The sequence below is a fragment of the Passer domesticus genome, chromosome 3 (genome assembly GCF_036417665.1).
Source record: "Passer domesticus isolate bPasDom1 chromosome 3, bPasDom1.hap1, whole genome shotgun sequence".
NCBI lineage: Eukaryota > Metazoa > Chordata > Aves > Passeriformes > Passeridae > Passer > Passer domesticus.
In genome coordinates, this window is record NC_087476.1 from 55,819,027 (window position 1) to 55,841,721 (window position 22,695).

General features: G+C 40.2%; 2 protein-coding genes across 2 annotated transcripts in view; both read right to left on the reverse strand.

Annotated features, from left to right (window-relative positions):
- The window catches only part of STX7 (syntaxin 7), a 31,728-nt gene extending 24,214 nt beyond the window's left edge, over nucleotides 1-7,514 (reverse strand). The window contains exons 1-2 of the mRNA XM_064413208.1: nucleotides 7,384-7,514; nucleotides 794-934 (exon numbers count right to left, since the gene is read on the reverse strand). Of these exons, the coding sequence (XP_064269278.1) occupies nucleotides 794-875 (82 nt within the window). The 5' untranslated portion in view covers nucleotides 876-934; nucleotides 7,384-7,514. The remainder of the gene's footprint in view (nucleotides 1-793; nucleotides 935-7,383) is intronic.
- A 13,375-nt stretch (nucleotides 7,515-20,889) lies between these two features.
- Nucleotides 20,890-21,965, reverse strand: LOC135297822 (trace amine-associated receptor 2-like). The gene is given in 7 exon segments (XM_064415776.1): nucleotides 20,890-21,117; nucleotides 21,120-21,223; nucleotides 21,226-21,319; nucleotides 21,321-21,532; nucleotides 21,535-21,639; nucleotides 21,642-21,850; nucleotides 21,889-21,965. Coding segments are annotated over 7 exon segments (1,029 nt in total).
- Nucleotides 21,966-22,695: the final 730 nt, after the last annotated feature.

The following is a 22,695-nucleotide window of genomic DNA, read 5'->3' on the forward strand; positions in this document are numbered from 1 at the left end:
GTGCCACTAACCTGTGCCACAAATATCAACTTCTAGAATTTGTCTTGCAAAACAAAGATCAAAATTTTAATAATAACTGACATACTTTACTGTCCAGAATTCATTAGAAGTTTTAACATTGAAATAGTCATTTCTGCATGCACTCTGCATCCTGCACAACATAAAACACATGTACCAAAACTAGCCACATGTTGTTCATGACTACCTCCCTTCTGATGAATCATATACTTTACATAATTTGTGAATCAAGTTGTATTTGCTTTGTATACATACACATTAAAAAAAAAAGGAAAATAGGATTGAAAATCCCAGCAGCCTAATTAACCTCTAGCTTGAATACACTAGTTAGGTGGCTAAAAAATACTAAGTAGCATGAAAATAAGCACTGGTATTTTAAAACCTGCAGAATCTTATTTACATATCAAAGACATACAAGGGACAAGGGGAAGTTGCAAGGCCACAGCTTCTGTCCCTGCTAAAAAATTCAAGCTTCAGTGAATACTTGATGCAATCCTTGCTCAGCAAGCACATCAACCTACTATCTTAAAGTGTCCTTTAGCTGCCAGGCCAAAACTGGTGAATACAGAGTGATACTATCTGTACTTGCTAACAGATCACTGTTAACAATACACATGAAGGAAGGAATGGCCATGGTGTGTGGGGTGCCACAAACCTACCAAATGAGTAGGCAGAATCGGAGTTAATTCCCACGAATGAATCTGAGACACTCACCTCGAGTAGAGCCATCACCATTACTGAAATTTTACACAAAACATGCACAAATGCAACTTACAGCATTGTGTGATCTTCTGGATGTTAGAAGTTATGCGTTGGGCTAGTTGATTGGGATCCCCAAAACCTGGTCCATACGACATGGCTGAGTAGATGTGCTGTCACGGTCATCCACAACAAGAAAACAACAGGCAGTCTCTACCTACAGAAAACAATAGTTATGTTTTGGTCACTGGATTATAAAGGTCTTAATCTTCTTAAAGAATACATGGGAGAAAATTAAAGAAAACTCCATATACTAATGTTAACCCTGTCTGAAAGCACTGTACTTCAAAGATAGAGTTTATTCTTTGTCAAACTTCTTATATATTTTCCCCACTGTAATCAAAGAGTGTAAGTTTCATTGCATTGACCATTCCAGTAAAAAAAACTGTATGTTTAATCTGAAACTTAATCTGAAACCCTCTGAATAATTTCATCCCAAACCAATTATATTGTTATTTACATACCACATATCACCCATCCCACCAATAAAATCCAGCATAAGTAACCACTGGAAAAAAAAACCTCAGGAGATATCACACAAGACACCATAAAAAAGGCAGCAACCAGTTTTCTCCAAACACCAATCGTTTGTATCAACTTCAGTTTTAGTTTAATCCAGTGTCACCTAAATTCTATGAATTAGCCCTTTATCCTGTTTCAGCTGCTGTGTTTGTTGATATGAATTAATTTTTCAACAACTTGGATATTCAAAAACATTTTTAGGGGTGTTTTTCCATCCATACAGATCAGATTTCAGCACAAGCTCATGTGCTCATATCCTAAATCGAAATTAACAAGACATAGATTACAATACCTGTGCAAAACAAAACTGGTAGTTTATCTGTTCTGCAGTGAAAATGCAGAATAATCAAGTGGAACACAACCAACACAATCCCACAATTTCATCCAGGCTGCGTTTTCCTGCACACAACCTTCACAGGTTGAACATTTTAACTTCACCACTTCCCCACATTTCCACTGTTCAACCCAAACCACGTGCCTTCCAAACAATGTCCTCTCCTCCTGGCCCATCAGCTTCTGGTTAAGAGACAACATTAAAACTCAGTTTCATGTATAGAGGAAAAGAAAGCACATTCACTGTGTGAAAAGAAGGAAATGAAAAGGCCAACTGATTTGTCAAGTATGACAGCCGCTGTGCTACAATTTGCAAACTCAAGTCCTTAAAAACTTTTTTTTAAATACAAACAATTAACAGTCCTTGTTGCCAGATATTTCCTTTCACCTTTAGAAATGCCTGTATTAATACAGGCAGCAATACCCTGGCTGTTTTAAAACACAACTGATTTCATATCTCTGTCATATGAAATGATCTCTAGTGGAACCAAGACATGGTACTGGTCCTGACAAGGTACATCCCACCAAAACTTCACCAGGGATGTAACTACAGAGGTCAGGACCACCCCGGCTGCCCTGCAGGTGACATCACCTGTGCCCCATGAAAAAGCTGCTGCTACCATGAAGACAAACTCTGCATGATTTTGAAATGGCTGCTTTACTACCATCCCAAGCCCTGCTTGGAGTCTTCAGGGCCTAGTAATGAACAACCTGCCTGCAGACGAGGCCACAGGGAGTGTATTTGCACTCTCCTACTTGCTGCACCATTGCCTGAGCGTCATGATAACTGTCTGCACTGTCCTTTCCTTTGTCTGTACCACATGCAGATTCAAGTTATTTTGACTGAAGTCTGGAGTCAGTCTGCCAGCCAGCCTAAGTCTCACTTATCTGGGCCAAGGCTGGAATTACAACCCTTGATTTTTTTGGAAATTCCAGGCAACTGAATTTGTATTGCAAGAGCAAACTCATGCAACCTTTACAGCAAATAAATGGCTCTATACCTTAGTGTATTGACTAAGTAAGGAAATCTACCAATTGAGTGAAAAATACAATAATATGCATAAAATCCAAAGAAACCACCCTAAAACTAAGTTTGAAAAAGATTTCTTAGAACTGCTGACAGGTTTTTTTAAAAGTTATTACTATTTCTAGATACCTTAGTATCAAGCTAACTACAATGCTACTGACTAAAAAACTTTTTAGTTAAATATTATAGTTAATGTTAAAAGTTGTTTAACTTTTATGTTTAATGGTAATGTTAAAATGCCACTGCATTTAGGAGAAGAGATGGCAAAAGACCAAGCTACCTTGTGTAGAACGAATTGAAACAATACTTCATGATTGGTTTTTCTTCTTTTGTATTCCTATTCACCAAACATCTGCCTGTAACACTGTTCTCAGGAATACTTTTACAATCAAGAGATATACACTGAATATTTCATCCAAGTCTTGACAAAAGTAGCTACTGCTTTTTTTTTGTCTTGCAAATTTATACAGCTAACTGTAAGTATCTTTAAAGAAGTTACACTCCAGTACACTGACAAGCATGCAGATTGTTCAATACATAAGACTTAAGAATTGTTCAACTTTCTACTACAGCCAAACACAATAGATAGCAAGAAGATGGTCAGATAACAGAGTACCAAATCCACAGGCTATAGTTCAGGTTTTCATCTGCACATGTAGGTCTCTCTAATTGTTGATACTCACATAGTTAAGAATTAAGTATGATAACAACTCTTAAGAGTTGTTATCATACTCACATACTTAAGAATTGAGACTTACAGTAAACTTGTAGGATAGCCACATAAATTCACTGAGGGCTTACTCCATGCACATTCTTCTGCTAACAGAGCTATTCCTGAGTATGTCAATAAAACAGGGAGGTGACAGAGTAAGCGACTGTCTGGGGAACAGACAGAAAGAGAGGTAAGAGGACAGCCATCAGCTGTCATCACCTCCCGGTCTTCACCACACTTCCTCCCTCTAGTTCTCACCATAACACGGGCATCTGAACCAGATGACCACCCTACTTCCATTCACAACTCCTTCACTTGTGAGTGCTGAGTTACTCAAACTCCTCTGAAAACACAGATAAGCTGCGCCCTTGGAAAGTCAACTGCTAATGACCTAGACAAGGTCAGGGTTTCAACCACCAGGAAACAAAACAGGCATGCACCAAGCACTTCTTTCCATCCATGATAGGAGCATTCATCAAGACACTGAATTTCCATAGAAATTACCTTTTCACTTTCACAGCATTTAACTACTCTGTCGTGATGTATTTGGCATGACTGGCTGCACAACTTACAAAACAGGGAAGTTGAAGGCCTGCTGCAGTTGCAGGAAGTACACTTCTCCTTCAAACTGGAACCGAGCTGCATTTGTGATAGTCTTCAGTTCCTCTAAAAGTTTCAGTCAGGTGTGAGTTTCTGATTGCACATTTTATCTTCTGCTCAACATCAGTGCCTCTGAATGGGAGTATATCTAGTGCCAATTCAGCTAGTCAAGCTACTGTAGAAAGTCCAAGGAATTGAGTCTACAGGCACAAATGAAATGAGAAATCAGAACATTTTATTAACACTAACTAAGCAGGACCTCACTGTACATTGAGGTTTAAAGACTACAAAGGTCTGAATATATTTTTCATGATTTCTGCATTAACTAGATCCTACATCACATGGTCACTCCACACCAAAACAAAAAATGAACCTTAGTACCAACATATCTTCTAGAAAGGTGTTTGTCAGGCAAAAAATCCACCTTCCCATTGGCTATGAATATAGAGACAAGAAAGTCTCCATATCTAAGCAGCTCCCCAGTGTCATTCCTGAAAGCTCCATCAGGACAAAAGGAAGTGATGTGACAAGCACGGCACATGTCAGATTTCACAGCAGTCACACAAATACTTTGCAGACCCCAATAAGATACAGTTAATAAGCACCTAATCTATTTCGTATTTTATCATTTAGATATTTGAGGAATTCTCCTTCTCACAGATATCTACCCAGATACATTAGGATAAGAACACTTAAGCAACAGTTTTACTGTTTGAGCAATATTATAGCATTAGGACCTAGAATGTTTACACGGACCCCTAACTTTCAGAAAGCAAAAATACATACTGCATTCCATAGAACACTTGAAAATTTAAATCCGACCTGATTTTATGCCTTTAAGTATCCAGAAACAAGTCATGGGACTTTCCTTACAGGATATTTTTTTTCCCTAAATAAAGGTCACAGTAACAAAGTTTCTCCTAAACAATATGTGGCTTCCTTTATAAACTACCCCTCCCAAAAAAAAAAAAAAGTGCAAAATTCTTCAAGCAGGGTGAAAACTCAAGCAAAAGTGATGAACTACTGAAAACCTTGGACAAAAATTTCAGCAAGTCACAATGTTAGCTACAGAAAAGATAAGGACCTCCTGTTACAGCTCCTGAGGGATTCTCATAAGAGAGAATAGTCCCTCTCAAAACAGAGGGATTCTCTTAGCAATTGACTTAAGACACAGGTAAGCATTAAATCTGTCATTATTTTTGCTAGGGGATAAGGGAGGTTTCATTTTTTCCTGGACTTATGTCTCTTTTTCCTTTATACTTCAGTTAAAATATTTAGAGACTGATATTACATTTCCCACTTTCTGCTTTTACAACTTCTAATGTGCTGAAATCCTGGTCCACAGGCAGGCTGTAGGCCCCCATAATACAAAACCCACCATGGAGCATAAGAAATAAGCAAACAAAGTAGCAGCATTAAATTCTTCTTGCCTTCTTAAAATAAGAGTTTCCAGACTATTTTTTTAAATCCTCCACTTTTAGGTAGAAGTCAAACTTAAATCCATATATGGTAGCAAAAAGCAAAGTTTATTTAAAACTGCATCAACACTACAGAAAAGATGTCAAAAGGTAACTGCATACCTACTCTGCACAATTCTCTTAGCCTTGCCACATTACTGATGCTGAAACCTACCAAAAGCAATCTCACATCATCTAACACCTGTATGTTTGGAGTTTTCTGAAATAATTATTAGATTGTAACACTGGTCAGTGTTTTAGTCATTTTTCCTAAAAATGATTCTGTTGAACAAGGACGCAATTTAAAGCAGCAGCATTTAAACTGCTCAGAATGAAAAACTAAATTACAGAAGCCTGAAATTCTATTTGGCCTAACGCATCATCAAAGCTTAGCATATATGGATAAAAATTAACATGCTTACAATTGTCTGATTCATCCACACTGATATTTATGATGAACTCGGTGAAGGAAGTGCATAGCTTTCACAAGCCTAAGAGAACATATTAGTGTTTGGCAAAATGCCTCAAGTAAGAGAATTATGTTTCCTAGGAGCGCACAAGGCATTTAAAAGTCTTACAACAAAGCAAGGAATAGGAAAATGAACACTGGGAACTGGAACTATGGGGGAAGAGAGGGAATGGGAAGTCTGAAAATGGACCTGATGACCATTTCAAAGTGCCGAGTTTCTTGTGCAGCTGGTTGGCAAACAATATTTCATGGGAAAAAGAAGATGGATGAGAAGCCCGATTCATGGTAGCTTGTTCGCTACCAACAGATCAAGAGCACAGAGGGAGAAGTTACCTTTGCACAAAATCTGATTGCAACACATACCAAGTCTCTCTGAGGCCTACCAGGGTGCTACTGACTGCATATAGCTCATGGTCTCTTTTCTTCTTCTCTCTCAAGGGTTTCACTTCAGTGTAAGCCACCAAGAAGAGTGCTACCTCATATTCTTCCAAAGACTACAAAAGGGGTCGTCATGAGGCAAACACAGACACAGGTTATAACAATGCCACCATTTAGCACCACTTTCTTCTAATTTTGACATATTTTGACCAATTTTTTTTGTCCCATTTTTCTTTTTTTTTTTTTTTTTTTTTTCCATTAAGAGCAATTGCACAAACCCCAGGCTCCAAGCAGCAGGGCTGCACTGCCCTTATGCAAAGCACAAGCCTGTACAGTATAATGACCCGTCAGGAGGGCTCCACTCGCCCTGCTGGCACAGCCCGCTGCCTTTGAACGGCTTGTGGAGGGGATCTCAGCACAGGAGCACATTGCTTCTGCCCAAGTATCCTGAGATTTCAACACCGGGCGTCTTCAATTAAGATGTAGTGCCCTGCATTGCATAAAAAGCGGAGTGAAACCTTCCACTGACTTGCTGAGTTAGAAGAGGCGCCCGTTTCTGAGGCAGCGCCGAGTGATTCACCAGGAAAACAGCGATAAGGTCGGGCCGGGGCCGGCGCGCCAGGCCCGGGCTCACTATTTACATCGGCCACGTTTGTACTGTCCCCTTCTCCCGCTGACATGCTCACCTCGGACCTGGAGCAGCAAGGGGAGCATTTCCACAAGGCCGGGGTGCCCGTCCTACCCTACAGCTCCACACCAGCTGCTATAAAACACCGGCCGCAGGCCCCGAGAGCATCGCCAAGCCCAAAGCCCTGGTACCGTGGGTGTCACAGGGAAGGGTGCGGGGAAAGGAGCTGCTGCTGGCACGACCGACCGCGCTCCCCTGGCAGCCCCGGCCCCGCCACCCCCGCCTCGCCCACAGCCGCCGGCTCGCCCCAGAGCCGGGCACGGGGGCGCGGCCCCGGCTCCAGCGAGCCCCTTCCCGCCGCCCTCCGACAGGCTCCCCGGGCCTGACAGCCCCGTCCCGGCTGGCCGGACACCGCCCAGGTCCCCCTGCCTGCGGCGGACGGTACCCCCATCGCCCCAGCAGAGCTCCCGCGGGTCTTACCCGGCCCCGGCGAACCAGCTCCCAGGGGCGCGGCTGGGGGCGGCGGCGGCGCAGGGCGGGGAGGGGCGGGCAGGCCCCGGCCCGGCCCGGCCCGCCGTGACGAGAGAGGCGGGGGAAGGCGCGGGCCCGCCCGGGCGGCTGCGAGAGCGGGGCCGGGCAGTCAGTGAGGGGCGGCTCCGCCCGGGTCTGCCGGGGAGCCCTGCTGCTGCCGGGCCCCGGCGGCTGCCGAGGGGAAAGGGGCAGCCCCGGCAGTCGCAGCCCTATGAGATTGAAAAAAGTGAGGGTGAAGGGCGGGGAGAGTGTCCCTCAGGGTGTTGCATGGTTGCTGTTGCATCCGGAAGCAAGGGGAAAACTTGGGCAAGGATATAATATTACAGTGAAAAATGCGGCGTTACTTTGTTAATAGCCTGCTTTGCCCGCCCTGCCTTCTGCTGGGGTTGTTTCTTCTCTAAAGGGGAATTCAAAGAGAGTGCGTGGTAAATTGTAGGTCTCTTTAAAGGTGCCTTTGAATGCAGAGATTCACAATATGCAGCTGGGATGGGGGGCAAGCGATGCCAGGAGCACGAAAAACGAAGGATGAATTCACGCGGCTGCCGGTACCGGGCTCGGGAGGACAAGGAGGATGCGGCAGCCACAGCACCAGGGCTCCTCCTGGCCCAGCTACCTGAGAAGTGACAGCTGAGCCTCCAGGCTGCCTGCACAGCATTTAAGGCATCTCTGCACCCTCCCCACCTCTTCAAAGGGACAATGACAGGGACGCTCCCCAGAGCCCCGGGGCTGAGCTGCTTCGTCTGCAGGATACCCCCGTGCGCATTAAATAGCACAGAGCAAACAGCCCGCAGAGCCCGCAGATCCGATTGCTGGGAATGCCGCCTCCTCCACACAGCCCAGCCTCGCCTGAGCAAAAGCTGCAGAAACTGGGAACTGCAAGCTTAATTCTGCTTCATCATACATCTTGGTCGTTAAAATTTAGAAATAGCTGAAGCAGTGAAAAATGCACTAGGCATCCTAACCCAATAATAACAGAGAAGTCTAATAAACTGCAGACACAATGGAGTGTTAAGTTAAAGGCCTGAAATAGGCAAGACTACACTTTACCTCACATGGGTGGTTCTTGCTGGGTCTCAAAGCATGCTGAAGGGAGAGGCAACATAGTCTCCCAAACTTATATAGAGTTCTGACATTAATTGTTTGGAAGTGCCATTTTATTCCTTTCATGAATTGAAGTTACTAAGGAAAAAAGCCGTTCTGATATGTCTTTTTGCTGCAGGAATGCTGTATACATAGCCAATCTATTTTTACCAGGCTATTTTATTAGTGAAGATTTTAGCTTTGCTACATGTGCGGGTGTTTCCCCCAAAATCCCACTAGATGGTGCACTAATGAGAGTATAATGCACATTCCTTCCAAATTAAGGGCCTGCCTCAATTATTACTTCTGTCATATAAACTCCATTGATTGACCCAGTCACTCCCGCTTCATAAAACTTCAGCAGAGATCACTGTCAGTTTTCCTCCAGAAAATAGTACAGCTTTCACTTTATGATTTCAAAAATGTTTTTCCCCTTAAAAAAGTGACCCTTCATCCCTGAGAATACTTTTCCTGCAGGTCACCACTCGGGTACTTTTTTTTTAGGCTCAGAGGTAAGACCCAGTCATTGCTGATCAATGTTGATTCTCATCCTATAGAAACAGGGTATCCAAACACTTTCCTAGTGAAGCTGAGTGCTTCATGAAGAAAATTCTGCTCCTCACCTGCTGTTAGCTCACATCATAAGCATCCACATTTTACTGTTAAATATCTCAAAGTCATGACTATTTAAAGTAACCAGTCAAAGAATAATATAAAAGTCTGAGAGGATTATATGGATTATAAAATAATTTTTTCAATGAAATGTCTGTACTATAAAAATACCTAAATAGCCTTTGTAATAGAATCATAAAATAATTATGAATGTACAGTTACTAGACTATTGATCATACTTATTGATCAGAACTGCTAAGAGCATGGTATGCCCTCAGAATATTTTTGTTAACTCCTATAGAAAAGCCATTGACAGGGAGAACATGCCCTGTTTCACCCTTTTAAATAAAACCAGAATATTCCCTCTGTTTCCTATTCTAGCAATCGTGCATGAATAGGGGTTGTAAAGAAGCCTTGGCTGAGTGTTATCAGAGATGCTGATGCATTTGTGCCTCTAAATGCATTTGGCTCCTCTCTAGAGCTCTCACATCAGCATTACCTGGGAATTGAATTAAGAATCAACATTCCCCTACCTTTCCTGTTCCTTGTGGAACGTAATCCGATTTCAAATGACTGAATTAAATGGGGAAAGCTCTGGGTAAAGAAAAGGGGAAATGTTGAGCCCCTGCTATGTACAGTCACTGTGTACCATGGAAGATGCTCTGGATATTTAATGACAGGTCAGAGCGTTGCCATTTATATTGCCATGTGTGTAAAACGAAAATGAAAGTATGTCCCGTTTGGGGATCCATGCCCAGTATGGTATGTAACGCCTGAAAGAGATGGAAGTTAAGCCACACCAGCATGGTGTGATTTTGAAAAACCCAGTATCCAGATCAGGACTCACCTTCCTGACTGTATTTCTGCCTCCCAGCTCCTGCTCCTGCCCTGGCCCCTAATGAGCAGGCACACAGGCGCGGCAGCGTGGGTGGCACAAGCTCCAGGGCCACCAGTGACGCAGAAATGAGGCACTCATTTCCAGGCAGCTCCCTGGGCCAGCACCATGCATGATGAAATGAAGGGGAGCAGCCCAGCCCTGGTCTCATGTTCCTGATGAGCATCCTCTTTCCAAGGCAGAAGCAGTGCCTAAGCTGTGTGTAATTTACCATATGGGCCAGTTTCATTCTCTGCCATCACATCTCACTTGTGCACCTCTGGCTTTACATAGGAAGAGTAATGTTTTCAGTATTTGGTAAAGAGTCTGGCAGAGCTTCCCAGACAGTTATTACTGATGCATTCCACCATCAGCAAGAATTCCTGTTATTATCATTGTCATCTCTGTTTGCTAATTTAATCAAAATATCCACTCGAGAACCTGAAATGAGATTAAGTTCCTATTATACCCAGGCCTGCCCATAATTATGATGGATGATGGTTTCCAGCTTGAACAGATTTATAGGTTTATTATACTGCAGAATGACCTGTAAAACCTCTTTATTAAAAAAATAAATCAATAAAAAAGAAAAGCATTGACCATTTGCATGTTATTTAGGCTGGCACTTGCTCTCCAGCAATAGTAATTAACATAGTAGCATATGTTTTAAATAAACAGAGAATTCTATTCCCAATATTGATAACATTTCCTTTAAAAAAAAGAAAAAAATTCACTATCAACTTATTTTCAAATCTTTCTTTCCCTAACAGTTTAATTTTCAAAGACATGTTATACTTTCATCTGCAGTAGTGAAATGAGTTGACATTAATATTTCAAAGCCCAATGTTTAATTAAGTAGTACCTGAAAATACATATTTTCTCTAACTTCACACACACCATTGTGAAACAATTAACATTTATAAAAGGCATAAAATCAAACAGCATTGCTTTGTTCAGATATAGAAATACAACCCTACAGAAGAAAAAAAAATAAAATTTAAAGAATCTATGGACTGCAAATTCAGCAACTACCTCTGATAGAATCCAATAGGTTTTCATTTGGAAAATGAGGTTATTATTAAGCAACCAATATTCATTATTTTACAGCTCATCATCATCTTTGTCCGTCTCTTCATTTTCAATTCATAATTACCTTAATTGCTTTCAGGAACCATGCAAAATAAAAGAAGAAACTTACACAAAGGAATCCTGCCAAAATTTGTCTAGGTAAACCAAACAGATATCAAAGGTAAGAGGACACAGGACAAAGCTATAAAGATAAGGAAAACATTGTTTAATGATATTTCCAAAATGTAGTGTCAGAAAATCAGGCAATCTTGGCTACTCCCAGAATTTTAGCAGTATTTGCTCCTCACTTACCTGCTCTGCCGTTGCTACTGCACACATCAGTACTCTGGGTTCTGCTTTCCTCTTCTCCATCATTCCAGCCTGCACTTAGCCAAAAAGGAGATCTAGCAACAATCACAAGATATTATGGTACAATTCTCACACAACAGCATAGATGGTGGTCACCCACCAAGGGTCTAAATGTCGTCCACTTCCACAGAAGAAAACTATGAAAGCAGATTATGCAAAGGGACTCAACAAAAAAAAAAAAAAAAAAAAAAAAGAAAAGAAAAAAAAAACCAAAAAAAAAAACACCCACAACCTAATTGACTGCATTCATGGCATATAGCCTCGGTAATCTGTTAAGGACTGGTAGATAATATCTAAAAAACAAATTAGCAACTTTGTGAATGTTCCCTTTCTCTATAGCCTTGGCTGCAGTGAATTCAGAGCAAAAGTTGTCCCTGTAAGTTCTTAAAGGTGTCAAGGTTGTTAAGTTGCCCCTAGGTCATGACTTGGTTTGAGGCTTGCAGATTTCTGCACTGCTAAATGTCAAAACTTCTGTTATCTGCCTTGCTTAAGCCTGATGCCCCATTTTAGATGCCCAGATGTGTCTCACCTGGCTCTCAGCTATTGTGCAGGCATCTCAGGTTCCTTGTTACACCTTATGTGACATTTATTATAGAAAATCTGCAATTATGGGCAGTATGGGACAGGTTTTTACCTTCTGCTACAGCATGAATGGACAGAAGAAAAGTAAAAGCAGCTTTGGCTTCTGTTCCAAGAATCAATGAATATTAATCTGGCAAAATGGGGGGACATCAGACACTGGGAGAATGAAGTAAAATTGAATTACACTCCAATTCCAAGCACAAGGCTTCCTATAAATCACAGTTTAAAACCACTATAAATTTATGATTACTCTCTATTCAGGAAATCACAAAAATATCACGTAAATCCTCTTTCTGGTCTCCTTCATTCAGATACTTACTCTAATTTCACATGTTTTGAATACAAATATTTTTTCTCTGACCAGAGTCTTAACCTTATGGACAAAACCAAAAAGGATTTGAAATAAACAGATGTCAAAACATATTACATAATCTCAAAGTTGTAACTAACTTGTACTAAGAAAGGAAATTGTTCTTGACATTCAAAAAATAATGACAAGATAAAACAGAGGTAAAATAGTTTTACCATTTATTTTTTTTGCACATATATAAATATGTGCAATAAAATATGTAGCAGCTAAAACAATCACCGTATTGCACTGGTGTCCTACAGAACATCTACCGTGCCATTCCTTTTTCTATTTCTTACATTTGTAGGGCCTGATTCAATTACCTGCTGCATGTTGTAAAATCTTACCACCTTTCAACAGGCTGTCAGGCATCTGCTGGTCTCTCGCTGTTAGCTGCATGCTTCCCGCAGCTGGTTTTTTTCTTCTAGTGTTTGTACTTTTCCCCTTCTCATCTGATCATGGAAAAAGAAACGAGTTCACAATTAAGAGAAGGGTCAAATAATGACAATTTACATCTTTCTAATTTGGAACAAGTAGAGATTTTTATCATGTATTAACTTACAATGTTAAGAATGCTATCACAAAATTTAAAACTGCCCATCATATTGTTCCTTCTCTTCCTTCTTCAGACAAAATTGCTGGGTACAGTCTCAAATCGAACTTTTGTTGAATGTGCTATGCAGCCCAGCAATCCACAGGAAAACCCCCAAAAATAGGATAAGTGAACTATCTGATATGGCTCAATCTGCAGCGAAGTCATGCATAGCCAATGTCTTTTTTTATTGAAACTGCTGCACATAACCTCTAAGATCTAAATACCTCTAAGTAACATCTGAATCTCAGTTCCTTAAAATAGAAGAAGAAAATTGCAGAGGATTATTGATTTTCTAAAAGGGTCATCATCTGTGCCCCTTTACTGTGATTTTTTTTTTTCCTCACAGCTACCAAAAGAGCCAGTCTGGGATCTTTAAATAGAATATAACAGTTTGAGAAAGCTATGGGCTTACTGAAGTGACCTACACAGAGCTAGAACACTCATATCTCAAATCTCCCATCACTTGTATTATAGCCTATAGTGCTGGCTCTTGCTATCCCTTAGTAGTGAGCAGTGACCACCTCTGAAGAAGTTGGTTAAGTGTTTTATCATTAATGCAGAGTGGTGGGAATGTGCATAGAGTAAATACTCTCTCAGTTCCTTTTAAGATCCTGCTAGGTGTAACACACCCCATCTCCCAGACAGGGGTCCCAATAGGATATGGTGTGCAGTTTCCTACTTGTTATACAAATGTAAAGATTTGACCTTAAGCTTTGTAGCTGGAAAATTCTAGTCTAAAGCACTTGCAATAAATTCCTCCACCTGCTGCATCCTATTTCTATGTAACTTTTGCTTTTATGTTTTCCTGCTTTTGGTTATATTGATCTGCTTTCTAGCTATTGAACTGCTCATGTAGGACACATCTTCTAAAGCTGACACGATCAGCTTTAGAAGCAGTACCTCTGTAAGCAGCTTAAATCATGTTAGAAGTGAATATGCAGAGAAAAGAAATCACTGTCTTCTCCAACTGTAGCATCTTTGTCCAAATCAGTCATTTGTAGAGAAGGATTTAAAAAAGGATAATTTAGTTCAGAAAGTAAACAAAAAGAAGATATTTTGTCTCTTATCTTTGAAATTAACAACTTATATATTTATTTCACTCTAGGATTGTCTTAACACCAAAAAAAAGTTATTTCTTTCAATTTATTGATCATGTTATCCTTTGTCTTTTTTCTTTTATGACAAATTTGCAGATATTAATCTCATAATAAAGTGAAAAATACCAATGGTTTATCATATTCAAAACATTATATTTCATACGTTTTTTTCTGTCCAAACTTTCTTCTGATTGTGATCCCAAAGTACAGTTTTTAGTGATTATTGATGAAGTAGAGGAATTGGAAAACATTGACAGAAAATGTCAAAATACACATAGAAAAGAGTTGAATAGTTGAATGTGACAGTCTTTGGGTCAATAGTTCCCTGCAGAAGAATTAGTTACTAACAGGTGTTAAAAGTAATCCCTAAACTGCACAAGTGTTCTGCAGGTACAACCAATACAGCCCTTCTCCAGAGCTCCCAATTCCCTTTGCTGTTGCTTGCAATGAGCGAAACACAAGTCATCTAGGAATAATCTAACCAAAACAAGCAAGGTCTTACCAGGACTTGTTAATTCACATTTCAGAAGAAAAATTAGAAACTCAGGCTATTTTAAGATGGTAAAAAAGTAAGGGAGAGGGGAAGGTAAGGTGGTGAGCTTCACAGAACAAAATAAATGAAGAATTAATGTATTGAAATGCAAGTCACCAATTAGTCCAGCCTGTGGAAAGCACCAAATGACCTTCAACCACCTGGATATGGCCCATCCAAAGCTGCCTTTTCACGCTGAGCAATATTTTAGTGGTACAAAAAGGGCTGAGATGGCTGAATTGGCCTGAGCAAGGGGTAGGAGAGAGCAAGGTGGGTTGAAGCAGACCTCCACATCTCCCATATTCTGCTGGTTCCAGGCACCAGCACAGCCCTGACCTGCAGCCAGACTGCCAGTCCCAGGCTGTGCAGATACCACTCATTACCTGCAATTTCCACCAAAGGAAGCAGAAATGGCCAATATAATTGCCTGCAATTCCTTCCTTGCTTGTCCAGTGGTGAATCTGCAGGATTAGAGGTGTTCTGGTCCAGGGCTGCTCCATAGACTTTAAACATGATTTTCAAACTCTGTAGAAACACATTTTCTTCCTTTCTGAGTGGACCATGTTGCACTGCTGGTCATGTTACTTGAATGAGATACTGATTTCTGCTAAATTGTCACAGTGAGAAATAAAAGTCAGTATCACTAGTATTATGGGCCGATTAAAAAAAAAAAAAGCTCATAAAATTAGAAAAGCCAGATGCACCAGAATGTTTTGCATCACCAAATAGTGTCACCTTCCTTCTGTACTCACACATTAAAATAGCTGCATAGCAGCACACAGTCATCACTGCGGTGTCCTGTCTGTGGGAAAGGGGTGCAGAGAAGTAAACACTGGGGAGACATAGCTGAAGCTTTGCCCATGCAATCTTTGACAAATATTATAGAGTTTTTATTTATATTTCATTTATTCCCTTTCATTTCCCTGAGGAAATGAACCAACCTTCTTAAAGGATAACTTATTTTCATAAGGAATGCAGTGTAGCACATGGAAAGGCTGACAGTTTTTCCAAAAGTAGGCCATCATACCGTAAATTAACCCACATTTAAAATATTTTCCAGCTACAGAATGAAAAATTACTTTTATAAAATCAGGCTGAGATTGGTTTGCCATGTCTGCAGTCCTGTGAGTAGGTAAAAATGATGGGAGTATTTTCAGTTGGAAAAGGTTTTAGCTCTGTTCTCATCCCCTAGCTCATTTGGAAAGATTGGTGTAACTAGGGCGCTAATTTTCAGACAATGATATCTAAATAACTACCTCCTGTGATTTAAGCATGAGTGCTTCCACTGACTCATGGATACAATGGTTCTTCCGTGACTTGGCCATGTAACTTGTGACATTGTACACACAGCAGAGAATCTGGATAATGTATCCTGTACATGTTTCAGTGTGCTGGGTCATTTCCCAGAACCCGATACAACGTTTCTTAGGTTATTGTATTGTCTTGCTGGATCTAAGTCCACTCATAGGTTACCTGTTACTATATGTGACAGTAAATGCAAATACAGAAAAGATAAAGGAACATATATAAATATTTGCAAAGTTTTCTGAAAGGAATTCCAAGAATTGCTAATTAATTTATAAAGAATAGAACAGGAAGGCAGTAGTAGTCTGAGTAGTCTGAGTCTTGCAACTGCAGTGACTATTTTCAAAGTGTTTTTTAATCAAATGATAAAGCATAAATTATAAACCAGCAATCAGAGCTGAAATAATCCATCCAGAAGGTGTCATTGCACAAGTCCTTAGGTGCTGAGAAGTTGATAAAAATTTCAGCTATTGAAGAAAGGTAGTCAAGAACAACAACCACAAAAAAAGACATCTAATGAACCAACAACAACAGCAAAAAAAGCCAAACCAGAACTGTACAAACCAGCTAGTATTTAACCCTGAGAAAACCAAGCTGACAGTTAACAAAAGTAAAATTGAAAAGCTATCTAAGAAAATTACTTCTTTCACAGGGATAGTGGTTTTTGTGATCTAAGGAAATGGGTGGAAGATGGTATAATTAGAGACAAGAGAGAGAAATCCAACAGGAAGGTGAGGTGCTGCACACAACTGCATCACAAGATGTGCAGGGGCTGTAGGAGGGAGCTCCAAGGTACTGGCATGATTTCATGGAGCTGGCTATGCCGTGGGCCATAGCATGACACTGGGGAAATGGGCCATGGAGCAGACCAGAAACTTGTTGGGAGACTGGATTTCTGGAGATGATGGATGGATTCACTCACAGACTTATTTCCCACCATTTTTAACAGGATGGTTCCACACGTGTACGTGCATGTAGCACAGGGGCAAAGCCCACACTTTGCATTTCTAGACCCTGAAATCTTAACAAAGTCAGACCAATGCTACATCAGCTCCAGAGTCTGGATGAAATTGTGATTTGGCAACTTGAAGTATTCAACAAAGTATTGCAACACAGTCAGTCCTGAGGGAAAAAAACAGATGAAAAAATACTTACACATTGAAGAAAAAGGTCTGTTGGGGAAAGTGTTCTAAGGAAAAAGATGTTCTTTAGTACACAATCTGTTATTTGAGTCTTTTTTCTCCATCCTGCATTTTGGTGGAAATAGGTAATTAAAAATAAAAAATGGGTAATTAAAAATAAAAGTGGAAACATTCCTTCTTTCTTACAGGAAAAACTGTAAAGTTCTTGGTTTATATACAGCTAAAAAGATTCATGGCTGTATTTTGAGAAACTGCACATCCTTTCTAATGTCAATGTTGGCTGTAACTTCAGCTTCTGAAGCTGATCACACAACTGATCTGAAGATAATTTGATTAGGTTCTGCAAACAGAACAACAAATAAATTACTGTAATATATTACTGTTATAGCTGTATATGCTCTTTTGTCAGGAATTTCTTGGAACAGTTACTTTAATTTACCTAATTTTCACTAAAGCTGATTAAAATGTTGTAGGGTTTTTTTTGTTAAAAAACATTGTAGCTGAAAAATGGATGCTATTAAGCACTAATTTACCGGAATTTATCTGACTTCTTTGGCATATTTTAGTTTCCAGTAGAAAAATTAATGCCCGTAACCCAAAATTTTTAATTTAAATCTTGAAAAATCAATTTTGAAACTTCATGCTAAAAGTCAACACAGATTGCAAAAATTAACCCAATCTATTTCTTGAAGTTTTTAGATATTTAGCTTGCTTTTTTTTTTTTTTACCCCTGTCTTAATATAATGTGTTGTTGACACTTTTTGTTAAAGCTGTTTTTGCCTGCAGACTCCACAAGAGGGTAAGAAATCCTTCCTCAATATTTAGGCTGTGATAGAAAAGATTAAAATAGTAAAATAGAGTTTAACTGTTCTGAACACAAGCAGGCACTGCAGAAAATACCTGCGAGTTCCTGATCTACAAATCATTAGAGGGTAAAAATATAACACTTTTCTGAATAAAAATCACTGTCTTTGAAGAGAACTCTGAATGTTGCTCTTTGAGGCACTGCAACAGGGAGGCTGAGGGCAGATTTCCTGGGCAGGATACTCTTAACCACATGTAGCTGTCCTGTATGTTCAAACTTGGATGTACCAAAAAAGAAAAAGACCATGGAGGTGCTCCTAGACTGAGGCCCTTGCCTGGATGTGGAAGCTTGAACTTCCTCCTGAAACCAGAATCGCCCTTCCTCTGAGGGCAATGTCAACTCTTGCTAGAATCAAGACGTCCTAACCATCCTGGCTGATTCCCTGAGGAATAAGAACACTGTCTGTATTTCATATAGACCAGAATTCATACTAAAACAGTTTGCTGTGTAGTGTGGAAAAATAGATTAAAGTATGATAATGCTTTTCATGGAAAAAACTCCCAACTCCCCCAAAACCCCACCAAAACAAAACAGAAAAACTGACACAGACACTTCTGTTCCACTGTGTACCAGCAGGGGTGGTCTGCAGAAAAAAAAAATCCCTTTTATTCTGATGCACTAGATTTTGTGCCAAGCAGTGGGGTATTTTTTAGCAGCAAGTTTAGCACCAGCATCAGGCTTAACAACAGGGAGAACAACATGGCATGCCACAAAGTCACTTGAGAGCCAAATTACACCATGTGGCAGATCTGTAAGAGCCCTTGGCCAGAAGAACTACTGAAGACTTACTGAGAGGTTGCAAGTTGTTTAGCAAAACTAGCTAAGTAGATACTCATTTAACATCCAAGAGCATACATTGAGCACACAGAAGGACATGACACACTGAAACCTCACAGACAGGTCAATATTATTCCCTGAAGATGTGCTAAGACAAAAGTTGTCACTGTAGGAAATGTACTGGGTTGACTGTATTTATACTGTATGTTAATGAAGTAATTTTATCATTACTTAAATGTCTCCAATTGCATTGTGTGTCACCAGCTAAATATTTAATACTTACAAGAGCTTTCAGAAATACCTAAGCATTTCTTTACAGACGTAGACACCTAACATTTATGTAGCACATTCTTGTGAAACTAACAGAAGAGATAGTTGAGTACTGTGGAAAATACTGCTGGCAGCAAACATTGTGAAGACACTTAAAAAGGATCTGTAGTTGTCTCTGAGACTAGGGCTATAATTTTTTGTGCTTCATCATTTGACTCATGGTCTCACTGCTGGGAGGATATCAGGAACCATACATAATTCACTAGCTTTCAATAAAAACCCATCATGGACTAGTTTTAACACAAAGACAAATCTGGCATGCAAACTTCTCTGAAGAAGGCAGCTTGAGCTGCATGCAGACAATATCTGGCACAGCTGGCTGCAACTCTCTGTTGCAGAGAGTTCACCTCTCCCTGCCATTGCTGACACACTACAGGCCCTATGTATCACCCTCAAACACTGTGTATCTCACATGGCTCAGCCCCAAAAGTAGAACCAGAACGTTCCTGGCCACTAAGGTGTTGTGTGAGAGGTGTTGTATGTAAAGGTTGCCCTCTGCTTCCCCAGAGAGCTGACACCCAGAAATGCACTGCAGGAGCAAAGCCAGATTAAAATGAGTTTAGAAACACCTGAGGCAACAGCACAGGCCCTGAAAGTCAGAGCTAGGCTGTGTTGGAGATTCAGCTTTCCAGAACTGAGTCCCTGGCTGCAATCAACCTGCTGCTCAGTTTTCTTGCTCTCCTCAAGCACTGCTCTGGCTGCCCTTCTGTTTAATCCAGGGGTCTCCCTAGGCAAGCATGGAGCAATGGTATGGGACAGCACATTACCTACCTGGTAGGTGACTAAAGACTTTATTGCATCCAGCTCTTCTCTGTTCCCTGGTCTGGCTGTTCAGCTATGGACAATTGTGCATAAAGAGAGAACTTGTGTCAAATTAAAGACCTTGGGGCTTATGTTTCTGTTGGGAAAGGGGAGAGCCTTGAACAAGACTTCAGAGAAGTCTGTGACCTTCCAGGTCCTTGCTGTCTTAAATGATTCAGGGCTGACATGAAATTTGAATTCTCCAGATCCAAAATAGTACATGTCCCTGTTACCACAGATCCATTTAGAAGTTTTTAGCAAAGAAAACAAGCAGCCATCACTGGCATGGCATGCTAGTGCAGATGTGATTAGCTAACAAGTGGACAAAATGGACGGCTTTCTGGTAGTCACTCTTTAATAAGGGTAGAGTATACACTGTAGGCATAATGCAAAAGGTAAGTCAGGGGTACAATTCATAATAAAAACACTGCTGTGCCTTGCATTCAGTAAAGACAACTCAGTTGAGCTTATTTTAAACATGTAACTAGTTTAAGTGACAGTGCTTCTTTCTGATTTCAGAGGGAGGTCAGCATGGCAAGGACTTAAGTTAGAGGTTCCAGTTCAGTATGAAGGTATGGTGAGCTGTCAGCAAGCATATTTTTTACAACTGGAGCCTGATGTCTAAACAAAGACCAGACAAGCACAGAGCTGAGTGGGAGCCATGCTCTGGTTCCTGAGTACTCCTTCCCAAGTACAAAGCACATGGAAGATAAGGGGTGAAATCCTGATTGTATTGTTTTCAGAGGAAAAGATTGACTTCAAGCCAAAATTACACTCCCATTCTATTTCCTTGGGAATAGCAGGAGACTATACATCTGCTAATGCCCTCTTCACAAAATGATCCTGGGATACATTCAGTTTAGAGTCATTAAGAGTGAACCCTAAGAAAGACTAGCTGCATAAATACAAGACTAGGTGAAATACTGAGTTTATGGGCTGTATGTAAATAATTTCTGAAATTAAAAAGAATTCTACAGGACTGACTTATAAAATTCATATTGCAGTCATACTGAAACATGAATATTCAGCAATCCAGTATTTCTTCTTAATTTCTAGAGATAGTCTCACTTATAGAATCTATTGCTGTGAGTGATCTTCAGATAAAACTTTTACTGTGTGAAAATGTGAATTAAATATTTTGCCTTTTAAGATATATTTAAATGTTTTCTGAAACCGTAGATAGAAAAATCTATATAACAATGGATTGCAGAAAGAATTTAGATATCCAAACCAGTTTAGAGAATCAAACAGAGGCAAAGGAGTGGAAAAATTTAAAAATGGATCAATTAAGACTGAAAAAAAAACCAAGGAAACCAACATATTAAGAAACCCAGCATAACAATACTCAAAGTCTTAGCAGTTTTCCTGTCTTTATTCTTAGAAAACTCATATTTCTTATTGTTTTTGAAAGCCTGTGTGCCTGACTCAACTCTGATGTGTGCCTTTGGGAGACAGTAAAAAATTTAACATAAATGCCTATCATAATGCTAGCAGAAGCAAATAAACCACTGTAAATAAAATAAAAAAGCCCCCCACAGTTTGTTGAACACAATCAGGCACAAGCCCGAGCATTTAATCAGCATTTCATAGCCCTCAATTCCAGAAGCATAAGCTTCTGAGAAAAGCACACCAAAAGCAAAAGCAGCTGGCACTGACCAGCATGCAGCCACTATTCGTTTTATGACTGTGACAGTCATGGTGCTGAAATAATGCATGGTGGCAGATTGCAAAAACAATCCACGGCAATGGAACAAATTTGGAAAATGGAAGCTAAACTGAGCATCAAGTCAAAACTGTAATGAACCTTGCAGAATATAATCCCAAAACCCAGCAGTTCTCTACAGACTTCACCATGCTGTAGGGCATAATGGCAAAGCCCAGCAGAAAACCTGTTACAGCCACGGATAAGATGAGGAAAGGGGTTGGAGAACTGAGCTTGAAATTCGAGATGGAAATGATTATGGCCAGATTCCCAAAGACGGTGAGAATGAAGACTGGTGTTATGAACAAATACATTACCCCTCATATTTCTGCTGACCTAAAGTTCCGTACATTACCCCTCATATTCCTGCTGACCTAAAGTTCCCAGGACAGGATCTGTTTCCAAACTCAGAGCAATCAGTCAAATCTTTTGAGATATTTGGAGAAAGCATAGTCAATCCTTTCTGAGACTTTTCTTTCAGAAGTGCAGTCCCATCAGCAGATTTAATTTTCACAAGTGTCCAAGTATCTGTATTTCCAACACCATTGTTTTTGTTTGCTGTATTAATTCCTTTATCCTCATGTTTAGGGGAGCTCTTTTGGTGACTTAAGGTAGACACAAGTCATGTTGTGCCTCATTATTTCCATGCTGGCCTTAAATACTGACTGAGGAGAACTATTTGATTATTTATTACTAACGGATTTTATTCCTCTGGGCTAACTTCGCTAAAGCAACAACAGCAAAAGACAAGCTCAAGTTTTCCCGAAAAATTGTTTTCTCCTGTTGGTAACTGAGGAAGTCCAAAGGATATGGGATGCACTCTCTTTTCAGTGCTCCCTCTCTAAACGGCAGATAGCTTTTAGTCTAGGAGCACCCAGTGTTTAAGGAAATTGACTTTTCCTATACCTCTGGGAAAAAAGAAGTCAAGATATCTAGGAGCAGGCCGTGGAAGTTCCCACTGTCTAAGTTACCTGTGGATCCAGTCTCTTAAGAAATTAATTTGTTTTACAAAGGGTGTTGCGTAATCATTTCACAGAAACATTTTTGATTACCCATGCAGCTAGTTGGACTTGAAGTGGCAGCATGAAGGTGAAAAGATCTTATTAATAAACCTACAAAAGTAGGAAATTAAATGTATCTGGTTGTGCAAAACCATGTAACATTGTGCAAGACTCAGTAAG